The sequence below is a fragment of the Pseudorca crassidens genome, chromosome 20, assembly GCF_039906515.1.
Source record: "Pseudorca crassidens isolate mPseCra1 chromosome 20, mPseCra1.hap1, whole genome shotgun sequence".
NCBI lineage: Eukaryota > Metazoa > Chordata > Mammalia > Artiodactyla > Delphinidae > Pseudorca > Pseudorca crassidens.
The window spans coordinates 15,772,354-15,795,980 of record NC_090315.1 but is presented as its reverse complement, the minus strand read 5'-3'; the positions used below and the strand labels follow the sequence as shown (position 1 = coordinate 15,795,980).

Here is a 23,627-nt window from a genome sequence, read left to right as displayed (position 1 = left end):
CACACACATGGTCACAGAAATGCACCATGCTCACTCCAACACACAGAGTTTTGCATAGTTACTCTCACAGAAACACAAAATGACAGAATCACAGGGTGGTGCACTAACTCACAAAATCAGTCAGGTGACAGAAACTTAAATAAAAACTTAAAATATAATCACTGTTGTTCTAAGGGGGCATAGAGTCAGGTTAAGGAGCCGTGAAGTGTCGGGGGAGAAGTGTAATCAGGGAAGCCCTCTTGGAAATGTGACATTTGTATCCGAACGTAGGGAACTTTGAAGATACCCGACATACGAGCCATTTTAGGAAGAGGGGACACAGTCACATCCACCGTCACTAAATCACAAACACAGGAACCATATGCACAGGATGACACTCTACCCTGACCCCTCCCCTCCTGCCTTCAAGGTAAACCATTCCCTGAGAAAGAACGCCCTAGGGAAGGCGGGACTGGGTGGAAGCATAATGCACCTGCGCACTCCACTCCCAACTGCCCACCACACACCACACACTTTTTTCAGGTTCCCCAGCTCAAAGAGAGGGACTCACTCTTCACGCACTTTGTGTAGACGCGAGCGCACTAGCGCGCGCCCACACACCACCCGGCCCCCTGCGACTAGCCCAAGGCTTGTAATTCTCTGCTGCGTTGCTTAGGGAGGTGAACCGAAACCCTGTGCCTGCGCACTTCAATCCCAGACCGTCTAGTGTGACGCTCGGCCAGTCTCTGTGGCAGACCCAGGCTCGGAGCTGAGAGGAATCATCGGGACTTCCAGGCTCCTTCTGCAAGGCCAGTGAGAGGTCAGCGTGGCAAGAGCCGGGGCACAGGGGGCGGTGTTACGAACCCCCAGAGGAGCTGAGCTGTGGGAGTTGAACTCCCGGGTGCCGAGCCTTTTTCTGGTCAGGACTACATTTCCCAGTGGCCCCCGCGAGCACTGGGCCCGCTGCGCCTTTGTGTCCTCCGGAGGCCCGGTCGTTTCTTTCCGGGCCCGCGGAGGCTGGGTTCCCTCAGACTCAGGGCAGGAGGTGGGCCCGAGAGGAGGTTACCCGAGTTTTCCGGACTTGAACCTGGTCTTCCGGCACTTCAGTTCTGCAGGTAGGAAGTGGGTTGAGGAGCGGCCTGTGGGTCACCCTGACGTCGGTCCCCGGGCCTTCTGTGTGACTCTTCGTGTGAGACGGGGTTGAGACCTTACGGTGCGTGAGCCTGCCACCCGATGTGCCTGTACACGTCGTATCTGTGTGACTGTGGGTGCGAGTGAGTCGATGGTTGGTGCCACAGAGGGCGAGACTGTGAGCGGGGGCGGGAGGGTACTCTCTGTCTCCCGTTGTTCCTGTATCCTCGGCTTCTTTGTGACTGGAGTGTGAGATCACCGGTTGTGATACCCTAGTATTTGAGGCTGGGGGCCATGGGAGAGGGTGACGGTGTGAAACTGCCCGTACCCGTGGCCGCTGTGATCTGTGTAAGATGGTGGTTGGCGCTGTAGTTTTTAAGAATCTGTGAGTGTATGTTGTGTTGTTTTTTTTTTGCGGGGGGGGGGGGAGGGCGCTGAGTGAGACTCTGTGCCACCAGTATCTATTAAAGCTAACCAGGTGATGCCAGTGTGCCACCAAGTTTCAGAACCACTGACCTACTGGAGAGGAGAAGGAAAGTGGAATCAGGAAGACCTTTATCTGATCTCGGTGCTGTTATTTATTAGCTGTGTGTCTTTATGCAAATGATTACATTACTTGGAGTTTTTATTTGTAAAATCTAGAAAATCTCTTGTTAAAATAATAAATTAGGAAGTGATTTAGGCACAGGTTAAATTGTATACAAGAAGATTCCTAGGTCTCCATTCTGCCTTCTCTCTATTGGAGGGAAGGGTGCAACAGAGGAAAGAGAAGCAGAAAAATTCTAAGCTAGTGATTCTGGATGCTGCAAGGAAAGCCTAGTTTCTCATGTTCTCTTACCCATCTCACTCATCTAAGGACACTGCCATTTCCCAAGAGAAGAGTCAAGGGGAGGAAAGAATGGCTGTTGGACTTCTTAAAGCCATGTACCAGGTGAGCTGGTGTTTTCTCTTTCCTGAAATATTTTCCTGCTTTTCAAAAGAAGCAGACATTAATTTTCCTTCTGCTGAAACTTTTCTGGGTGACCAGTCATGTCACTTCTTAAAACCCTCCAATGGATTCCCACCTGATTCTGGATAAATGTTGAAGTCCTTGCCTTGGCTTGCAAGGCCCTACATAAACTCGTCCCTGGCTAACCCTCTGACCTCATCTAATTTTTCCCACTCTGTATATCACTCACTTGGCTCCAGCCACACTAGCTTCCTTGTCGTGATCTGAGTGCATTCTTAACTCATGGCCTTGCACTTACTGTTCTCTCTGCCTAGAATGCTGTTCCCCCAGATGCAGACCAACTTCTTCATTCTGGTCTCTGTCCAAATGTTCATTCATTCAACAGATTTTTGCTAAGCACCTATTAACTAAGAGGGCTTAATCCTAGTCTTCTTTTCTGCTCTGTCTACACTCCTTTGTTGATCTCACTCTGTTTCACGGCTTTAAATACCATTTATATGTCAACAACTACCAAATTGTATACAGCCCAGAAATCCAGACTCATATATCTAACTGCCTACTCAGCATCTTCATTTGGTTGTGGAATGGATACCTCAAATTTAGATGTCTCAAACGGAGTGAAATGAGCCATTGGAAGTTTGGGAGCATAGGAGTGGCATGATCTGATTCCCATTTAATAGGATCACTCTGGCTGCTATTGAAAATAAACTGAATGGGACAAGGATAGAAACAGGAAAATCAATTAGAAAACTCTTACATACTTCCCCATCTAAGATGTTCAAGCTAAAAGTCTTCCATTAGGAAATTCTGTTTGTCCTGCCTTCAAAATATATCCAAAATCTGACCACTTATTACTACCACCAGTTTCTATTCTGGTATAAACCAATATCTCTCACCTGGATTATTGCTATCCCCAACAGAGCAGCCAAAGTGATCCTGTTACGTATGTCATATTATGTCATTCCTCTTCATTTCAGGGAGAGAAACAATGGAAAGTATAGACAACTCTTTAAAACAGTTTAGCTGTAAGGGAAGAAGAGAAATGAGTGGTAACTGAAGGAGAAACTGTAGTCAACAAGGTTTTTTAAAGATGGGTATATGTCTGTGGGCTGATGTTAAAGATTCAATAGAAAGGGAAATTGAAGATGAAGAGGAGAGAGGAGGGAATTGCTGGAACACTGCTTGCGAAGCTGAGAGCAGCTGAGGTCTAGGATACAAGTGGAGGGGTTTGGCCTTTGCTAGGAAAGTGGGCTGTTCATTTATAGTAAAAGGATCAAGTTAGAGTTTATGGGCCAGATGCAAGTAGATGTGTAGATGTTGTGGGAATTTGTGGAAATTCTCTTAAAATGACTTTTGTTTTTTCAGTGAGACAAAGCAAGATCCTTAGCTGAGAGAAAGGATGGGGGGTGAGGTATTGAAGATTGAGGAGAGAGAAGAAAGTATCAAATGGTCATTTAGGAGGGTGGGGGAAATGAATGGACTAGAGAGATGTATCATGTATGTAGGTAGAAATGTATCATTTTGGCCCCCTGGAAGTTAGTGATCATGAATTTAAAGTGAGACCAATTAGCATGATTTCTCTAGCAAAGTTCAGCTGTGCAGCTTCCAGAAACAGAGTATGCTGAGTGATGGCTGTGGTTTAACCAGGTGAGTATAGTTAAGTGAGAGGGAGCCGGGCAGTTGAGGGTATATGCGTGGGGGTGATTATAACAAATGGTTGTTCTAGGAAGTGAGGGTATGTGGGAGTGAAGAACAGTGAAAACGTGGTGAGATCAATGATTTGTAGGTTCTAGTGTGGTGGAAGAATTATCCTAATTGGGGTACCAGAGGGAAAAAACTGGAATATAGGAGGTAGAAGTGAGAGTGGGAGAGTTGAGATTATGGAGGGTTTTGTACTTATTGGTAACGACAAGGTCTAGGGCATGATCATGAAGTGAGCAACTGTAGAAGTGTGGAAGACAGGCTTATTGGAGAAGATGGGGTCAGAGAACTGAGAGGCCATGCTGTTGGGAGGGTTATTTATATGGATATTGAAACATATGGGTACTCCCGTACGTTTAATGGGAGTACCATTGGAGAGAGTAACAGTGAGTTAGATGCTGAAGTGTTCAAGTAATGACAGAGAATTTGCATCTACGAGGAATTGGTAGATAATGGAAACAAGAAGTGATAGTGACATAGCCTGATTTCATGAGGTTGAAAACTAGGTATATTTTAGGAAAGAAGGTGGGGCAATGGTATGGAAACAAGTGTAAGGAGCAAAGAGGTCACCTACCTCACCTCCGTGTGCTGTGTACAAGGGATGTGAGAAATAAGACAGTCACCACATGACAGGGCTTCAGGGAAAGTTGATTTCTCCGTTGGGAATCATGTTTCTGTAAGGCAAAAACGCTAAGGGAACTGTTGACTTTCTTTAGATTGGTTTGATTATAATTATGAATGGATTTTGAAACCAAGTATTTGGTTAGAGTTCAAATATTTTAAGAGGTTCTTTGTTAGAGGTCAAATATTTTAAGGTTAGAGTTTAAGCTCCTTATGTTGACATTGTAATTATTTTCATTGACTGTATAAATTAAAGACTCAGTGAAAAAATGTGTATGTTGTATATAAAAAATTTATACATTTATTATACATATTTATGTAAGCTAAGGAAAACATTTTTGGAAGCATGTATACCACATGAAACTAACTCTTAACAGGAGCGTTTCTGCAGTATATGAAGGATGTTATTGCTAGGGCAGAGAGAGAAATTCACAAACGACTTCATATAATTAAATAAGAAGAAAAGTTACTGTGTGTTGAAAAAACGCTTTAAGAATTTTTATTTTGTAGAGACAGTTTTTTAAACTATGACAAAATTGTATCAAATGCCCAATTAAAAATCTTGCTTTGACAGATTCACCTCTTCTAATTTTGTAAGAAAAGAAAACAATTTACGAGTGTGTGTGTGTGTGTGTGTGTGTATCCATCCCCACACACAAACACATAATGTATGTTAGTTTTCATCAGGTGGTCACATTATACAAACCTGGAATCCAGCTGAATCATAACATAGCTCCAAGTTTTTAAGAACTTTACTCAGCCCCTATAAGCAAAAACAGTATTATGGGGCTTCCCTGGTGGCGCAGTTGTTGTGAGTCTGCCTGCCGATGCAGGGGACGCGGGTTCGTGCCCCGGTCAGGGAAGATCCCACATACCGCGGAGCGGCTAGGCCCATGAGCCATGGCCGCTGAGCCTGCGCATCCGGAGCCTGTGCTCCGCCACGGGAGAGGCCACAATAGTGAGAGGCCCGCGTGCCACAAAAAAAAAAAAAAAAACAGTATTATGAGTGGAACACTCATTTCTTTACACAAAATTTTAAGTACTCTCTATAAAAGTATTTGAATTTTAATGGAATTGATCATTTGTTTTGCTTGATCTAGAACAGTTTTCAGAGATACAGCAAGCACTTTATGGTCTCATTTTTGATCCTCTTATAGCTTCTTGAACTTTGCAAAGCATTCATTCATTAATTTTGTTTATTCAGCAAGTATTTGAATGCCTCATGTGTGCCAGATACTGTTCTATAACTGGTATATAGCAGTGACCAAAACAAAAACATACTCTGCCCTCATGGACTTTACATCTTAATGGAGGTGGGGAGCAGACAATAAATAACAAAATAAGTACCATATAGAAAAATAAGGAGGGTTAGGGGAATAGGCAACTTGGGTAAGAGCATTGCTTTTGTTATATACAGAATGATCTGAGAAGCACAAAAGCCCTGAGGGGGAACATTCTTGACATATTTGAGAATGTAATATATGGGAGAGCCCTGTGTGCCTGGGGCAGAATGAATGAGGTGAGTATGGGAAGAGATGAGGTTGTTTCACTTCATTTATTTATTTCATTTCAGGAGTTGGTGACCTTCAGAGATGTGGCTGTAGACTTCTCCCAAGAGGAGTGGGATTGTCTGAATTCTTCTCAGAGGCATCTGTACAGTAATGTGATGTTGGAGAACTACAGGATCTTGGTATCACTGGGTAATAATATCTTCTTGTAAAATTGAGCTTGTACTCATAAGGGGCACTTTGCTACCACCATTGTTGTGAATTTTTGGATAGCATCTGTAGTGCTTGGCTGAAAGTCTGCTGCCTGTGCCAAAGTAACGGGTTAATATTTGTGGAGTTGGCAGTGAACAGGTCTATTATTAATCTGTATTGGAAGCTTCAACTTCCCTGTCCTTTGAATACATGTCCTTATCACAGTTTTCTCTGGCTTACTGCAAGCTCCCTCTTCCCTGATGATCAAAGAATTGGATGTGAGTTCTGGGATATCTACAGCATGACCAAATTCTGTTTCTTATATGCAGGACTTTGCTTTTCTAAACCAAGTGTGATATTATTGTTGGAACAAGGGAAGGAGCCCTGGATGGTAAAGAGAGAGCTGACAAAAGACTTGTGCTCAGGTGAGTGAAGAGGAATAGGCAGGCAAAAACCTTTGCAGGTAACAGCCCAGCTTGACTCAAAGGTATCACACCTCTTCACTCTTCTTTGTTGTTGGCATGTTCCTCTCAAATGTCCTAGGTCTTAGTAGAAGCTTGAGTCCTTTTAGTGTGTTCTCCCAGAGTTGATATTCTAAACTGTCTCTCCTTTCACATTTTGCCCCCTCTTATCTATTCTGAGTCCCCTTCCTTCCCAGTCTCATAAACCTCTTCCAGTCTTTAAAAAATCTTTTCCTAATCTGATGAACTTTTGAACTTTTGATGAACCACAAACAGCTGTAACTGAAGTAACAAGTTCAAATCCTGACACTTACATGCAGTGGAACTTTGGGCAAGTTACTTAACCTCTCTGTGCCTTTGTTTTGTCATCTATAAAATGGGATAATATTTTTAAGGTGCTTTCAACAGTTCCTATCTCATATTATGAGCTCAAAAGCTGTTAGCTGCTAGTATTATAATAGTAGTAGTTTATCTCTAAATGCCTCATTTTTCTCTTAATGGTCAGTTCATTCATTCCTTTAATCAACATTTATTGAATTTGTATTTTAAACAGAGTACTTGCAAGATGCTAGGGTATTATACGTTTATGTAAATAATCAAATAGTTGATAGGCTTGTAGCAGTGATAAAATATGGCTGAAAATGGCACACATGAAAAGAAAGCTGACATGAAGGAAGCTCAGAGAGAGGTGAGAGAGGAGTCTGCTTAGTTGGGAAGATGGTCTTTAACAAAAACACAGGTCAGGGACTTCCCTGATGGTCCAGTAGTTAAGACTCCTCACTTCCACTGCAGGGGGCATGGGTTTGATCCCTGGTCAGGGAACTAAGATCCTGCATGTGGTGTGGTGTGGCCAAAAAAAAAAAAGGTCAAAAGCTAGAAAACATTTGAGGGAGAAGAGATTAAGAGGTTAGCTTTGTGGTGTAGGAAGGATTTTCAGATAGGCATAGGAAGCATTAAGGTGAAATGAAGGACTTAAAGTTCAGAAGAAAATTAGGGTCATTGTAAACATCTCTGTCAACACTACTCCCCAACCCATCCCCACCCCTTCCACTACCTCTCCCCAGTCTTTTATGTTCATGTTCAGTTTTCTAAGGAAAAATTTTGATATGGAACTGTAGTATCAAAGAATACATGGCTAAATTTTATTTATTAATTATTATTATTAAATAAATCATACACACACAAATATATTAGACTAAATATGTACTTTAGGTAATAATATAACAAAAAATTTACCTGCTTCTTAACTTAGGATATAGAAGGTTGTCAGTGCCATTTTAGGCCCTCATGGGCCCCTGCCTAGCGATATATCACTCCCTACTCTTGGACCATCTCTACCACTCACTAGGGTAACCATTATCCTGCAATTTTGCTTATCATTTCTTGACTTTTCTTTATTGTTGGTGCCATATAGCCCTAAACAAAATACTTACATTTGCATGTTTTCAATTTTTTATATATGGAAATATATTAGAAATATAGTATACAGATAATTCTGACTTTTTTCAACTCAAAATTATATTCCTGAGATTCATCCATATTGATTTTAGTGACTATTTTTTATTGAATTTTTTTTTCCTGTTGAAATATAATGTATTCCACTGTGAAAAATCACAATTTATGCATTGAAGGGCATTTGAGTTGTTTCAGTTTTATGTTATTATAAATGTTACTGCTATGAACCTTATTGTACATGACTGATGGTGTACATATGCTGGAGTTCACGTAGAGAATATAGCCAGGAATTTACTGCATAATGCTATTTTACTTTCCAGATTACTTGTACTAATTTACATTTCTAACAGCTAACAGCTGTGTGTAAGAGTACTCATTGCTCCACATTCAGAATTGACAAATTTTTTGCAATTTTGACGGGTATGAAATATTATCTCCTTATACTTGTCATCTGAATTTCCTTGATTACTAAAAAAATTTGGCATCTTTTTATATATATAAATGGCCATTTTGATTTCCTCTTCTGTGAAGTGCCTGCTCAAGTCTTTTGTTCAGTTTGGGGAATATATATATTTTTTATGAAGTATAGTTGATTCACAATATCATATTAGTTTCAGGTGTACGACATAGTGATTTGATATTTTTATAGACTATACTCTATTTAAAGTTATAAAATATTGGCTATATTCCCTGTGCTATACAAGATATCCTTGTTGCTTATTTATTTATTTATTTTTTGCTGTGCCATGTGGCTTGTGGGATCTTAGTTCCCTGACCAGGGATCGAACCCAGGCCCACTGCAGTGAAAGCGCCAAGTCTTAGCCACTGGGCCACCAGGGAATTCCCACTTATTTATTTTATACATAGTAGTTTGTACCTCTTAACCCCCTACCACTATCCTGCCCCTCCCCCATACCTTCTTTGTACTGGTAACCACTAGCTCATTCTCTGTATCTGTGAGTCTGTTTCTGTTTTGTTATGTTCATTTGTTTGTTTTATTTTTTAGATTCCACATATAAGTGATAATATACAGTATTTGTCTTTCTCTGTATGACTTATCACTAAGCCTAATACCCGCAAATGGCAAAATTTCATTCTCTTTTTATGACTGAGTAGTATTCCATTATATATATTCACATACATATATATATATAGGTATATATGTCACATCTTTATCCATTCGTCTGTTAATGGACACTTAGATTGCTTCCATATCTTGGCTGTTGTAAATAATGCTGCTATGAACATTGGGGTGCATGTATCTTTTTGAATTAGTGTTTTTGTTTTCTTCAGATATGTACCCAGGAGTGGAATTGCTGGATCATATGGTAGTTCTATTTTTAGTTTTCTGAGGAACCTCTGTACTGTTTTCCATAGTGGCTGTACCAATTTACATTCCCACCAACAGTGCAAGAGGGTTCCCCTTTCTTCACATTGTTATTTGTGGTCTTTTTAATGATAGCCATTGTGAAATGTATGAGATGATATCTCGTGGTTTTGATTTGTGTAGCTTATGTTTTTGATTTTGATATTTTGTTTTAAGAAACCTTTCTATATTCTGAAGTCATATGGGTGTTCTCAAATTGTCTTCTAAAGATTTTCCTTTTACATTTAGGGCCATAATCCAATTGAAATTGATTTTTGAGATTGAAGTATTTAATTTCTAAAATCAAATGTCTCAGACATTTACTGAAGAAATGAGCTCTCTTTGCTTATTGTTCTGAATGTTACCTCTTAATATATCAGGTTATAGTATATTTATGGGTCTGATTTTGAGCTCTGTTCCATTCCATTGATCTCTGTTTTCTTACGCCAGTACCACACTATCTTAAATATTTTCATGTAATACTTCAATATCTGTTAGGGTAAGTCCCTATACCTTGTTTATGTTCTTCAGAATTTCTTGTTTGCCCTTTGGCCATCTAACTAAATTTAGGTCAATTTCCACTAGAAAACAACAAAAAGCTATTGGCTTTTGGTCCAAATTTTATTCTATATATCAATTTTGGAATTTGTTTTTATTTGTGAACGTAGTTTATCTCTCCATTTACTTAGGTCTTTAAATTTCCTTCAAATGTGTTTTATAATTTTCTCCATAAAGGACATGCACATCTTCTGTTAGATTAATTCCTAGGCATTTTAGTTTTGTTCCTGTGTTAAATGTTGTCTGTGTTTTCAATTTGTTGCTCATACATAGAAATAAAGTTAACTTTTGTACTTTGACCTTATATCCAGCAACGTTGCCAAGCTCTCCCATTAATACTAGTAATTTTTAGATTTCCTTGGATTTTTCTGTGGGCAGGCATGTCTGTGAATAATGGCAGTTCCTTTATTTTAATTTCTTACACCCTTAATTTCTTTTTTCTGTTACCCTGTCTTAGATCACCAATATGGTATGAACCAAAGTAGTGATAGCAGGCATTTTTATCAACTTCTGGTCTCAATGAAAGTGCTTTAATATTTTGTAATTAATAATTCTGATGTTTAAATGTTTCTGGTAGATACCCTTTCATTACTGTTTGCTAGAGTTTTGTTTGTGTAAAGCTTTTGAGTTTTAATGTTTTTTTGTAACTGTAGATGATTAGATGATTTTTACTTTTTCATCTGTTTATGTAGTGAATTACATATTTAATGTTGAACCAATCTTGTATTCCTGAGACAAACCCATCTTCATCTTTTCCATTCATAGCTAGCTGCTATTTGCCAATATTTTGTTTAGTTATTTTGCATCTATGTTTGTCAGTGAGGTTGGCCTTCAGTTTTTCCCTTCATGTACTCTTCTTGTCAGATTTTGGAATCAGGATTGTCCTAGTTTCATAAAATCTGTTGGTGAGTATTCCTCTTTTTCTTCCTTAGAAGAATTTGGGTAAAATTTTACAAATTTGTCTTTTGAATGTTTGGTAGAACTTTGTTCATCTTGGCCTGGGATTTTTTGTGTGTGAAAAGAATTTAAACTATTAATTCAATTTCTGTTATAAGATTTTGTGTTTTTTATTCTTCTTATAGTCATGGAGTTACGGTTTTTTCCTAAAAATTTATAATTCTCATATAAGTTTTAAAATTTATTAGATAAAATTATTCATTATTTTCTCTTATCTGAAGTTGGTAGTATATGTAAATATGACCTCTTTTTCCTTCTAAAAAGGGAGAAACAAATCTTTCAACTTATTAATGTTTTCAGACATTTTTTACTTCACTGATTCTCTCTAATTTCTCTTTAAAATTTTTTCATGTATTTCTCCTCTACTATTTTATTCCTCCTATATTTTTTATGCTATTTTCTCTCTCTCTCTTTTTTGCTGGCTTTTAAACTTAGATAATTCAGTGTTTTTGAGGCTTTCTCTTTTCTATTATAAGCATTTAAGACTATATTAGGAATATAGTTCACATATTTTGGTATGTAACATTTTTGTTATCATTGTATATCTTAACATTTTCTAATTTCCATTGATTTTTTTTTCTTGACTGTGAATTATTTGGAAGCTTTAAGTTGCAAATTGAAGGTTTTTGTTTGGTTTAACTACATTGTGATTGGAGGATACGGTCTAGTTAACATGCATTCTTTGAAATACTTTGAAACCTCTTTTACATCTTAGGGGTTAATTTTGGTAAATATACTGTGTGTTCTGGAGAATATCTGTGTGCTGCTTGTGGAGTACAGCACTTTATATATGTTCATTGGATTAAGCTCATTAATTGTGCTGGTCAACTCTTCTGTGTCTTTATGGATTTAAAAAAAAAAATCTTTGAGCAGTATTTTGAAAGTGTTTTATGAGGTGATACGTTTGGGGGATTATCTTTCTGGTGAATTCTTATATTATTGTTACTCTTTAAATCTAGTGATGATTCTTCCCTTAACTATTTAGCTTAATATTAATATAACTATATTAGCCTTCTTTTGTTAATATTTCCTTAGTTTAGTTTTTCCCACCCCTTTACTCTCTTACTTTCTATGTGTTCTTTTTGTGAACAGTATATAGCTAAACATTTTTTTGTCCAGTCTGATAATCTAATTGTGTTCTTGTTGAGTTTTAGGAGTTCTTTATGTACTCTGGATATTAACCCCTTTTCAGATACATGATTTGTAAATATTTTCTCCCATTCTATCCGTGGGTTGCCTTTTCACTCTGTTGATTATGTCCTTTGATGCACAGAAGTCTTTAATTTTCATGAACTCCAATTTGTCTACTTTTTTCTTGCCTGTGCTTTTGGTATCATAACCAAGAAATCATTGCCGATTATAATGTCATGAAGATTTTTCCCTATGTTTCCTTCTAAGATTATTTTAGTGTTAAGTTTTAGGTTTAAGTCTTTGATCCATTTGGGGTTAATTTTTGTATATGGTGTGACAACTTCTTTGTTTTGCATGTGGATATTTAATTTTTCCAGCGCCATTTATTGAAAAACCTGTCCTTTCTCCATGGAATGGTCTTGGCATGCTTGTGAAAAGTCATTTGACCATATATATGAGGGTTTATTTCTGAGCTCTCTGTTTTCTATTCCATCAGTATATATATCTATCTTTATGTCACACCACACTGTTTTGAGTACTGTAGCTTTGTAATAAGTTTTGAAACCAGGAAGTGTGAGACCTCCAACTTTCTTCTTCCTTTTCAAGATTCTTTTGACTATTCAGGGTCCATTGAGATTACATATGAATTTTTGGATCAATTTTTCTGTTTCTGGAAAAAGCATTGGGATTTTGATAGGTATTACATTGAATCTCTAGATAGTTTTGCGTAGTTTGGACATCTTAACTTCTAATTAACTTCTGGATTTTAACCCCTTCTAATTAAATTCTAATTAACTTCTAATCCATGAACACAGAATGTCTTCATTTATTTTATTTTTTAAATTATTTTTTATTTCCGGTACATGGGCCTCTCACTGCTGTGGCCTCTTCCATTGCGGAGCACAGGCTCTGGATGTGCAGGCCCAGCAGCCATGGCCCATGGGCCCAGCCGCTCCGCAGCACGTGGGATCCTCCCAGACTGGGCCACGAACCCACATCCCCTGCATCGGCAGGCGGAATCTCAACCACTGCGCCACCAGGGAAGCCCCTCTTCATTTATTTATATCTTTAATTTCTTTCAGTAATGTTTTGTAATGTTCATTGTAGAAGTCTTTCACATTCTTGATTAATTCCTAAATACTTTATTCTTTATTGATGCTATTGTAAATGGAGTTGTTTTCTTAATTTTCTTTTCAGATTGTTCATTGTTAGTGTATAGAAATGCAACTGATTTGTGTGTGTTGACTTTGTATTCTTCTACTGTGCTGAATTTGTTAGTTATAACAGGTGTTTGTTTTTCTTTTGTGGAGTGTTTAGGACTTCTACATGTAAGATCATGTTGTCTACAAACAGAAACAATTTTATTTCTTCCTTTCTAATTTGGATGTTTTTTATTTGTTTTTCTTGCCTGATTGCTCTGGCTAGAATCATTTCTGACTTTAGTTGAACTGCTCTTTTTTCTTAGTCTTATTAAATGTTCAGCAGTTTTGTCGATCTTATTGAAAAAACAACTCTTGGTTTAGTTGATTCTGTTGCTTTTTTAATTCTCTATCTGGTTTATCTCTGCTTAAATCTTTATTATCTTCTTCTTTCTTCTAGATTTGGCTTAGTTTGCTCTTTTTCTAGTTTGTTAATATTGTTGATTTGAGATCTTTCTTCTTTTGTGATGTAAACCTTCACAGCTATAAATTTCCCTCTTAGCACTGCTTCTGATGCATCCCATAAATTTTGGTATGTCATATTTTTATTTTCATTTGTCTTAAGATATTTTTAAACTCTTCTGTGATTTCTTGTTTGACCCATTGGTTGTTTAAGTGTGTGTTGTTTAATTTCCACACATGTGTGGATTTTCCAATTTTTCTTTTGCTATTGATTTCTAGTTTCATTCCATTACGATTAAAAAAGATAGTTAATTTGATTTCAATCTTTTGAAATTTATTAAGACTTGTTTTATGGCTAACATATAGTTTATCCTGGATTCATGTTTATTTTCTTGATGAATGTTAGGATTTAAAAAAAAATTTTTTATTCATGGTGTTTTGTTTTTTTTGGCCATGTCACACAGCTTGTGGGACCTTAGTTCCCCAACCAGGGATTGAACCCGGGCCCAACGCAGTGAAAGTGCCGAGTCCTAACCACTGGACTGCCAGGGAATTCCTTAAAAACAAAAATTTTTTTTTTTCTTGCAGTGAGTTTGCCAAACTGCAAAATCTGAGAGGACAACATTCCACAAGATTGTGCTTATTTCAAACACCAGCTGCAAGTTAGGGGATCCTCAGGGCCACCCTCATTTGTGACCCACTGGCTACATGTTTGGGAGTGCCTACAGTCACCCTCAGGTTTAATAATTTACTAGAATGACTCACAGTACTCAGAGCAAGAGCTATATATTATCATTACAGCTTTACTGTAACAAAGACTACAAATCAGAACTAGCCGAAAGGAGAAACACCAAGGGTGAGGGCTGGGAGAGTTGCAAATGTGAAGTTTCTGTTGTCCTGAGGGCCCACCAGGCATCTCAATATTCAAAAGGATATTACCAACCAGGGAAGCTCTCGCAAGCTTCAGTGTCCAGAGTTTGTTTGTTTTGTTTCATTATGTAGGCATGATTGAGTGAATCATTACCCAACATGACTCAATCTCCAGCCTTCCTTCCTTTCCCAAAAGTCAGACTGATATCATGGTGGCTCAAAGCTCCAACCCTTTAATCATATGGTTCGTCTTTCCAGCATGGTTAGCCTCCAGCCTGAGTCATCTATCTCATTAGCAAAAACTATCTAGGGGCTCATCATGAGTCACCTTACTAGTATTAACCATCAGGTGTAGTCCAAAGGGCTCACCATGAATAACAAAGACACTCCTTCCAGGAGTTTAGATGGCTTAGAGGTTACCTCCTGGGAAATAGGGACAAAGGTCTGCCAAATTCTTTATTGCACAGTTCTTTTAAGAAATCACAATAGGCTCTGACTGTAATTGAACGGACATGATAGGTAAATTTAGTCAGACTTTGTGGCTTTACATTGTTGGTTCCTCATATACAAAAGCAAAGTGTGTATCTTCTCCCTTTATTCAAATTTTTTGGGGTGGTCCATCAGAATTGTAAAGCTTTTGTTCTTTTCTTATAAAGTTTATTTCTAGGGTTTTTTCCCTCTTCATTGTTGTTGTTGTTGTCAATGTTAAAGATATCCTCTGAGACTAATTATTTTCTTTATGCTTTCTTCTATTGTTTTTTAAAATTGATTCTAAAATTGCAAAATAATATTCTTATTTGAAAAAAAGAAGTATAAATAGTACAGTAATTTCCCCCATAGCTTTTATATTCTATTCTATATTCTATTCTTTTATTTATCTAATTATTCATATGTGGTATTTTGCAAGTCCCAATGTATACTTTGTATATAAAGAAAGATAATTCTTATTAATGGTTACTATTACTAGCTGTCTTTTTTTGCGGGGGGGGGGGCACACCACGCGGCTTGGGGGATCTTAGTTCCCTGACCAGGGATTGAACCTGTGCCCTCAGCAGTTAAAGCGTAGAGCCTTTAACCACTGGACTGCCAGGGAATCCCCTTTGTGACATTTCTTAGTAATATATTCCAAACTGTGTATGTTACTGTGAAAGTGTATTTTATACTTCTTCAGTATAAATCATTGAACAAGTTGATTTTTATTATAATCTTTAATATCATGTGGCTGTGGTTCTCAGCCCTGATTTTTTTCTTGCTTACATTTGTCCTTCTTAATCTCTTTGGGTTTCTTCTCTTTTCCTTAATATCTTAATGTTGGAGTGCTCCAGGATTCACTCCTTGCTCCTTTCTCTGCTATCTACACTCATTCTCTTAGTAATTTAGTCTCTTTAAATACCATCTATATGCTGGCAACTCCCAATTTAAAAACCTCTAGTCCAGACTTCTCTTTTTTTTTTTCTGAATTATAGTTGATTTACGATATTATATTAGTTTCAGATGTACAGCATAGTGATTAAAAATTATATAGAGGAGCTTCCCTGATGGCGCAGTGGTTATGAATCTGCCTGCCAATGCAGGGAACATGGGTTTGAGCCCTGGTCCGGGAAGATGCCACATGCTACAGAGCAACTAAACCTGTGCACCACTACTACTGAGCCTGCACTCTAGAGCCCGCGAGCCACAACTCCTGAGCCGCGTGCCACAACTACTGAAGCCCACATGCCTAGAGCCTGTGTTCCACAACAAGAGAAGCCACTGCAATGAGAAGCCCACATGCTGCAATGAAGAGTAGCCCCCACTCACCACAACTAGAGAAAGACCGCATGCAGCAACAAAGACCCAACACAGCCAAAAATAAACAAATAAATACATAAACTTTTTAAAAAATTTATAGATTATACTCCATTTATATAATTATAAAATATTGGCTCTATTCCCTGTGCTGTACAATATATCCTTGTAGCTTATTTATTTTATACATAGTAGTTTGTACCTCTAAATCCTCTACCCCTATCTTTCCTCTCCCTGCTTCCCTCTCCTCACTGGTAACTACTAGTTTGTTCTCTGTATCTGTGAGTCTGTTTTGTTATATTCATTTGTTTGTTTTATTTTTTAGATTCCTCGTATAAGTGATAACATACAGTATCTGTCTTTCTCTGTCTGACTTATCACTAAGCCTAATACCCTCCAGGTCCATCCATGTTGTTGCAAATGGCAAAATTTCATTTTTTATGACTGAGTAATATTCTATTGTATCAGTATATATATACCACATCTTTATCTATTCATCTGTTGATGGATACTTGGGTTGCTTCCATATCTTGGCTATTGTAAATAATGCTGCTCTGAACATTGGAGTGCATATATCTTTTTTATTAGTGTTTTCATTTTCTTCGGATGCATAACCAGGAGTGGTATTCCTGGATCGTATGGTAGCTCTGTTTTTAGTTTTCTGAGGAACCTCTGTACTGTTTTCCACAGTGGCTGCACCAATTTACATTCCCACCAACAGTGTAGGAGGGTTCACTTTTTTCCACATCCTCACCAACATTTGTTATTTGTGGTCTTTTTGATGATAGCCATTCTGACAGGTGTGAGGTGATATCTCACTGTGGTTTTGATTTGCATTTCTCTAATGGTTAGTGATGTTGAACTTCTTTTCATGTGCCTGTTGGCCATCTGTATGTCTTCTTTGGAAAAGAAGTTCTTCTGCACGTTTTTTAATCAAGTTGTTTGTTATTTTGATATTGAGTTGTATGAGCTCTTTATATATTTTGGATAACAACCCCTTATCCTAGACCTCTACCTTAAACTTAGTATCATGTGTCCATCTGCCTTCTCAACATTTCCATTTCAAAGTCTAAAAGACATATTAAGTTTATGATGTTTAAATCTGAACTCTGGATCTTCTATACCTCACTACCTAAGCTTGCTGTACCCATAGCTTTTCCCATCAATGTTGATGGCTATTCCATCCTTCCATTGTTCAGACCATAAACTTTGAAGACATGCTTGTCTCATCTCTTTCTATTACATTCTATATCCAATCTGTTGGTATATCCTCCTGGCTTTTCCTATAAAATATACCTAGAATCTGACCACCTCTGTATACCTCCACTGATACCTCTCTGGTCTGAATCATTATCATTTCTCACACTGATTGCTACAATAGTAGGTCCCCTTCCTTCTCCCCTTGCTTTCCACCTTCCAGTATTTTCATTAAATCATAACTAGATATCACTTCTGTACTCACACCACTTCAGTGGCTCTCTATCTCACTCAGAGTAAAACCAAATTTCTTAGGTGCCCTATAAAGCTTTAATAATCTGATTATCCTTTACCCCCTGACTTCATCTCCTACTACTCAGTCCTCTCCAGCCACAGTGGCCTTCTTGCTATTCCTCAAACAATCCAAACATGCTTCTACTTTTAGGCTGTTTCTTCTGCCCAGGATGTTCTTTCTTTAAATATCTAAGTAACTAACTTTTTCACTTCCTTCAAATCTTTGCTTTAATTTTTTGTTTGTTTGTTTTTGGCTGAGTTGGGTCTTCGTTGCTGCATATGGGCTTTCTCTAGTTGTGGCAAGTTGGGGCTACTCTTTGTTGCAGTGCATGGGCTACTCATTGCAGTGGCTTCTCTTGTTGTGGAGCACGGGCTCTAGGCATGCAGGCTTCAGTAGTTGTGGCATGTGGGTTCAGTAGTTGTGATGCATGGGCTTAGTTGCTCTGCGGCATGTGGGATTTTCCTGGACCAGGGGTCGAACCCATGTCCCCTGCATTGGCAGGCAGATTCTTAACCACTGTGCCACCAGGGAAGTCCTGCTTTAAGGTTAACTTATTAATGATTCCTACTTTGACTTCACCAACACTCCTGATCTCTCTTACCCTGCTTTTCTTTTTCAATAGCACTTAGTACCTTCTAACATACAATAAAATTTACTTATTTAGCATTTATTTTCTGTCTCCCCCAAGAACATAAGATCCATGAAGGTAAGAATCTTCATTTACTCCAATATGAAAGCATATAGAACCTTGTACCTGGTACAAGGTTCAATAAATGTTCTTGAAAGAAGTAACTATAAAAATGGAGATTATTTCAGTTCCTGTATTATTCATACATGCATAAAATTATAACTGAGTCCAGTCACCCACATAAGTCCTTCTTGACCTGAGATTTACCTGATTTTCTTATAATTCTAATCATTCCTCCTCAAGTTTCTCTATGATCTATTTTCAGTTTCTGTTCTTACACACTTCAGAACTACTTTCATAAATGTACTTTCTGGTACATAATAGAGTAGACATTTTTTTTCTTATTATTTTTCAGACTGGGAATCTGTGTGTGAGACTGAAGAGTTAACCCCAAAGCAGGACATTTATCAAGTGCGATCATCTCAGAAAGTAATAGAAACACTTACAAGCTGTGGCCTTGAGTACTCCAGATTGAAAGAAGAATGGAAATGTGAGGGCCACTTTGAGAGGCAACCAGTGAATCAGAAGGCATGTTTCAAGGAAAAGACAATCACTCACGAAGAAGCCCCTGTTGATGAAAGAGGACAAGAATATAACAAAACTTGGGGAAGTTTCCATCCCAGCACACTACTTCATACACAACAGATAATCCCCAAAGAGGAGAAAGTACATAAACATAACACACATAAAAGCTTTAAAAAAAGATTAATGGCTATTAAGCCCAAGAGTATCTATACAGAGAAGAAACTTTTGAAATGTAATGACTGTGGAAAAGTCTTCAGTCAGAGTTCATCCCTTACTCTTCATCAAAGAATTCATACTGGAGAGAAACCCTATCAATGTATAGAATGTGGGAAAGCCTTCAGCCAGAGATCAAATCTTGTTCAACATCAGAGGATTCATACTGGAGAGAAACCCTATGAATGTAAGGAATGTAGGAAAGCCTTCAGTCAGAATGCACACCTAGTTCAACATCTGAGAGTTCATACTGGAGAAAAACCTTATGAATGCAAAGTGTGTAGGAAAGCCTTCAGCCAGTTTGCTTACCTTGCTCAACATCAGAGAGTTCATACTGGAGAGAAACCCTATGAATGTATTGAATGTGGGAAAGCATTTAGCAATAGATCATCTATTGCCCAACACCAGAGAGTTCATACTGGTGAGAAACCTTATGAATGTAATGTCTGTGGGAAAGCGTTTAGCCTTCGTGCATACCTTACTGTACATCAGAGAATACATACTGGAGAGAGACCCTATGAATGTAAGGAATGTGGGAAGGCTTTCAGCCAGAATTCACACCTTGCTCAACATCAGAGAATTCATACTGGAGAAAAACCTTATAAGTGTCAGCAATGTAGGAAAGCATTCAGCCAGATTGCCTACCTTGCTCAACATCAGAGAGTTCATACTGGAGAGAAACCCTATGAATGTATTAAATGTGGGAAGGCTTTTAGCAATGATTCATCCCTTACTCAACATCAGAGAGTTCATACTGGAGAGAAGCCTTACGAATGTAATGTTTGTGGAAAGGCTTTTAGTTACTGTGGGTCCCTTGCCCAACATCAGAGAATCCATACTGGAGAGAGACCCTATGAATGTAAGGAATGCAAGAAAACCTTCAGACAGCATGCACACCTTGCTCATCATCAGAGAATCCATTTTGGGGAGTCACTGTCACCACCCAATCCAGTCAATCACCAAGTCCTGTAGACTATCTCAAAAATACTTCTGGAATTTATACTCTTTTCTCCATCTCTAATATTGTCATCCTTGTCTAAGATTCATCTCACCTGGATCACTCTATAGCTTTCTAACAGGTCTTCCTGTATCAACATTTGGTCCCCTTAAATTCATTTTCCACCATGCACCCAAACTGATCTTTTTCAAGTGTAAGAATACACACATCACTGCCTCCAGTTAAAAGTTTTTTTGGCTTGCTGTTGTTCTTAAGCTAGCATCCACAGTCTTTAAAACTGTCTATGAGGAGCTTCATTATCTGGTTCTTAGATACCTTTCAGCCTTATTTTATTCCAGTCTCTCTGGGCACTAGGCACTTCCCAGGTCTAAGAGCTTAGATTCTGGAAAATCATAGCTCTACCACTACTGTAGCATTGTGTGATTTTGAGTAACTTGCTTGACTTATGTAAACCTCAGGGTTTTCTTTAATTCTTAAAATAGGGATAATAAAGGATACTGTATTGTAGAAATGTGAGTATTAAATGAAATAGTGTCTATTGTAGATTGGTGCATATTAAGTAAAAAATTTGCATGCAGAGTACTTAACATAGTGCATCAAATATAGCAGATATTCAATTTAATAATAATAGCTAACATGCATTGAGTGCCTACTTTGCACCAGGCACTGTTCTACATACTCAACATATATTAACTCATTTAATCCTTACAGCTAAAACAAGATTCCTTAGTGGATAAAGCAGAACATCATGGGAAGCAGCAGGTCAGAACTGGGGAAACCTAAAAACTCTAGAATATATGTGGGAGTGTTTGTACGCTAGGTGAGTAATTGATATAGACAAAAGTAGTAGAACTATAACACAACCAGTTTTAGGAGATTTCTAAAGAAACAATTGGATATACTAATTAAATAAAATGAAGATTCACTGAGAAAAATGCAGTACTTATATTTAGATCAAGAAAAGAACAGAGAGTATTGCAATTAACTCCAAAAACCCAATAAACAGAAATTTATACTGTAGCATAAAAAGACATCAATCCCAGGTAATTGAATGGGTGAATCTAGGTGATTTCAAAAGCATTTAAAGTGTTTCATCCCATAGAAAAAGTATATAAATTTTTATCAAGTGATTATAAAATTGAAACCAAAAGGGGACTGAGGAAAGAAAACTACAGTCAAATGTAGTTTGACTACATTTATATATATACACACATGCATATATATACTTTCATTCAGTGAATTTTGAGTACTGTTTGTCACACACTGATTTAGACATGAGGAGATAACATGATCAATACAAAGACCATGTCCTCATGGAGTTAAAACAATAGATTTTCTAGGCCCAGAAAACTGAAGAACAATAAAATAAATTGAAGGGTATTATATAGCCTAGGCTGAAGAGACTCAAAATAACAAAGTTATCAGTTACTCCTAATTTACAACTTCACTGCAGTTCCAAGCAAAATTCCTCAATGGGCCTTTTTGCCCTTTAATTTCACAGCTTTGTTTTGAAATTCAACTATGAAGTGTGAATTCTAAAGAACAAGAAAATTATCGAATCTAATCTATTTGTAGAAATTTTGCATATGATAAAGTTGGTTTATACCAGTAGAGAAAGGATGGATTTGGGAGTAGTAAAATAATTGACAATGTATATCATGGCAGTAAGGGAAAAAAATAAAATGAACTATTTCAAAATCATCACATTAAAAAAAGCATCACAGTACCTATTACTGGGAAGATGTGGAGCAATAGGAATATTCATACAGTGCAGTTGAAAATAGTTTTTTAAAAAGAATAATGTATCGATATCTAGTAAAGTTGAACATGTGGATACTCTTTGACCCAGCAATTCCACACTTAAACCTCTACAGAGCCTCTCCTTATGTGTTCAGGGAGATGTACATGAAGACCCACTTCAGTGTTGTTTGTGAAAATGAAAAGTTTAGGGTAAGCAAAACAATCATTAGGGTTTAAATAAGAATTGAAATTAATGAACTAGAGATACTTTTATCAATATGGATACATCTCAGAAACTATTAAAATCGAACTAGAGGGTATTTTGTGTGATATGGTTCCACTTATTTATATAAAGTTTGAAAACATGCAAATCAACACTATGTATATTTTTCATGGCTAAATACCATATGGAAATAGTGTAATAACATTTATGGAAATAATCATCAAATTGTGATGACCTCTGGGGAGGGAGAAAAATGAGATTGAGGAAAGGATGCAAAGGGAGGTATCTTTTAATCATTAATTTCTTTAAAAAATAACTGGCCAGTTCTAAATTGATGGTTGTGGGTTTTTATTCTCTGTATCTTTCTATATGTTTAAACTATTTCATAATTAAAAAAATTTAAGTAATGTTTGCTTTTGTCAGTTATTCCTTCACTATACCTCAGGCATGCCATATTCACCATTCATCCAATCCATAGTCACCATTTTCTTCAGAAAGAAGCTCGTATACAATTGCCTTCCAGATGCAATCACTGTTAACAATTTGGTGACTATCCTTCCAGGCATCAGAGTTTTGAGAATGACTATATTTTTATGCTGAGAGTTTTATATCCTACTTACTGCATTTTCTTCCCCCATCATTCCTTTTTTCCCCCAGCTTTATTGAGGTAGGATTGACAAATTAAAATTATATATATTTAAGGTGTACAACATGTTTTCATATATTTATACACTGAAATGATAACCACAATCAAGCTAATTAACACATCCATCACCTCACATAGTTACCATTTGTGTGTACTACATCTTACCATCAGTATGATTAACAATCACTCGCTATTTCCCCCCAACCACTCCAGGCCCTGGCAACTGCTAATCTACTTTTTGCTTCTATGAATTTGACTATCCTGGACATAAATGGAATTATACAATATGTTGTGTTTTATGACTGACTTCTTTCCATTAGCATAATGTTTTCAAAATCCATGTTGTAGCATGTATCAGTACTTCATTCTCCTTTTAAAAAAATAGACTTTATGTTTTAGAGAAGTTTTAGGTTCACATCAAAATTGAGTGAAAGGTACAGAGATTTTTTTCATATGACCCCCCACCCCCACACACGCTTAGCTTCCCCCATTATCAACATTCCCCACTAGAGTGGTACATTTGTTATAGGTGATGAACCTACATTGGCATATTATGACCCAAAGTCCAGAGTTTACATTAGAGTTTACTCTTGGTATTTTTTATTGTATGTGTTTGGATAACGTTATGATGACACAAATCCACCATTATAATATACAGAGTAGTTTCACTGCCCCGATATTCCCTGTGTTCCATTTATTTATCCCTGCCCACTAACCACTGGCAACAATAAGTTTTTTGTTGTGTCCTTCGTTTTGCCTTTTCCAGAATGTTGTATAGTTGATATCATACTGTATGTAGCCTTTTCAGACTGACTGCTTTCACTTAGTAATATGAATTTAAATTTCTTTCATGTCTTTGCATAACTTGATAACT

General features: G+C 37.5%; 2 protein-coding genes across 3 annotated transcripts in view; one reads left to right on the top strand and one right to left on the bottom strand.

Annotated features, from left to right (window-relative positions):
• The first annotated feature begins 481 nt into the window (after nucleotides 1-481).
• On the top strand, nucleotides 482-22,514 carry ZNF570 (zinc finger protein 570). The gene is made up of 5 exons (XM_067720234.1): nucleotides 482-1,094; nucleotides 1,967-2,041; nucleotides 5,955-6,081; nucleotides 6,411-6,506; nucleotides 18,804-22,514. The coding sequence occupies exons 2-5, from the start codon at nucleotides 2,009-2,011 to the stop codon at nucleotides 20,156-20,158; spliced, it is 1,611 nt and encodes a 536-aa protein (XP_067576335.1). The 5' UTR covers nucleotides 482-1,094; nucleotides 1,967-2,008; the 3' UTR covers nucleotides 20,159-22,514.
• Nucleotides 1,533-23,627, bottom strand: part of LOC137215232 (zinc finger protein 420) — a 98,821-nt gene continuing 76,726 nt past the window's right edge. For both annotated transcript variants that reach the window (XR_010939218.1, XR_010939219.1), the window contains 3 exons: nucleotides 18,895-19,016; nucleotides 4,335-4,434; nucleotides 1,533-3,082 (listed from right to left, as the gene is read on the bottom strand). The gene's annotated coding sequence lies outside the window, so the exon portion shown is untranslated. The remainder of the gene's footprint in view (nucleotides 3,083-4,334; nucleotides 4,435-18,894; nucleotides 19,017-23,627) is intronic.

What these genes read in the sequence shown, in the direction of transcription:
- ZNF570 (XM_067720234.1), top strand. Translation starts at nt 2,009, where the DNA reads ATGGCTGTTGGACTTCTTAAAGCCATGTACCAG. An exon ending in TTCTTAAAGCCATGTACCAG is followed by an intron (nt 2,042 to 5,954) that starts GTGAGCTGGTGT and finishes ATTTCATTTCAG; the next exon opens with GAGTTGGTGACCTTCAGAGA. An exon ending in GACAAAAGACTTGTGCTCAG is followed by an intron (nt 6,507 to 18,803) that starts GTGAGTGAAGAG and finishes ATTATTTTTCAG; the next exon opens with ACTGGGAATCTGTGTGTGAG.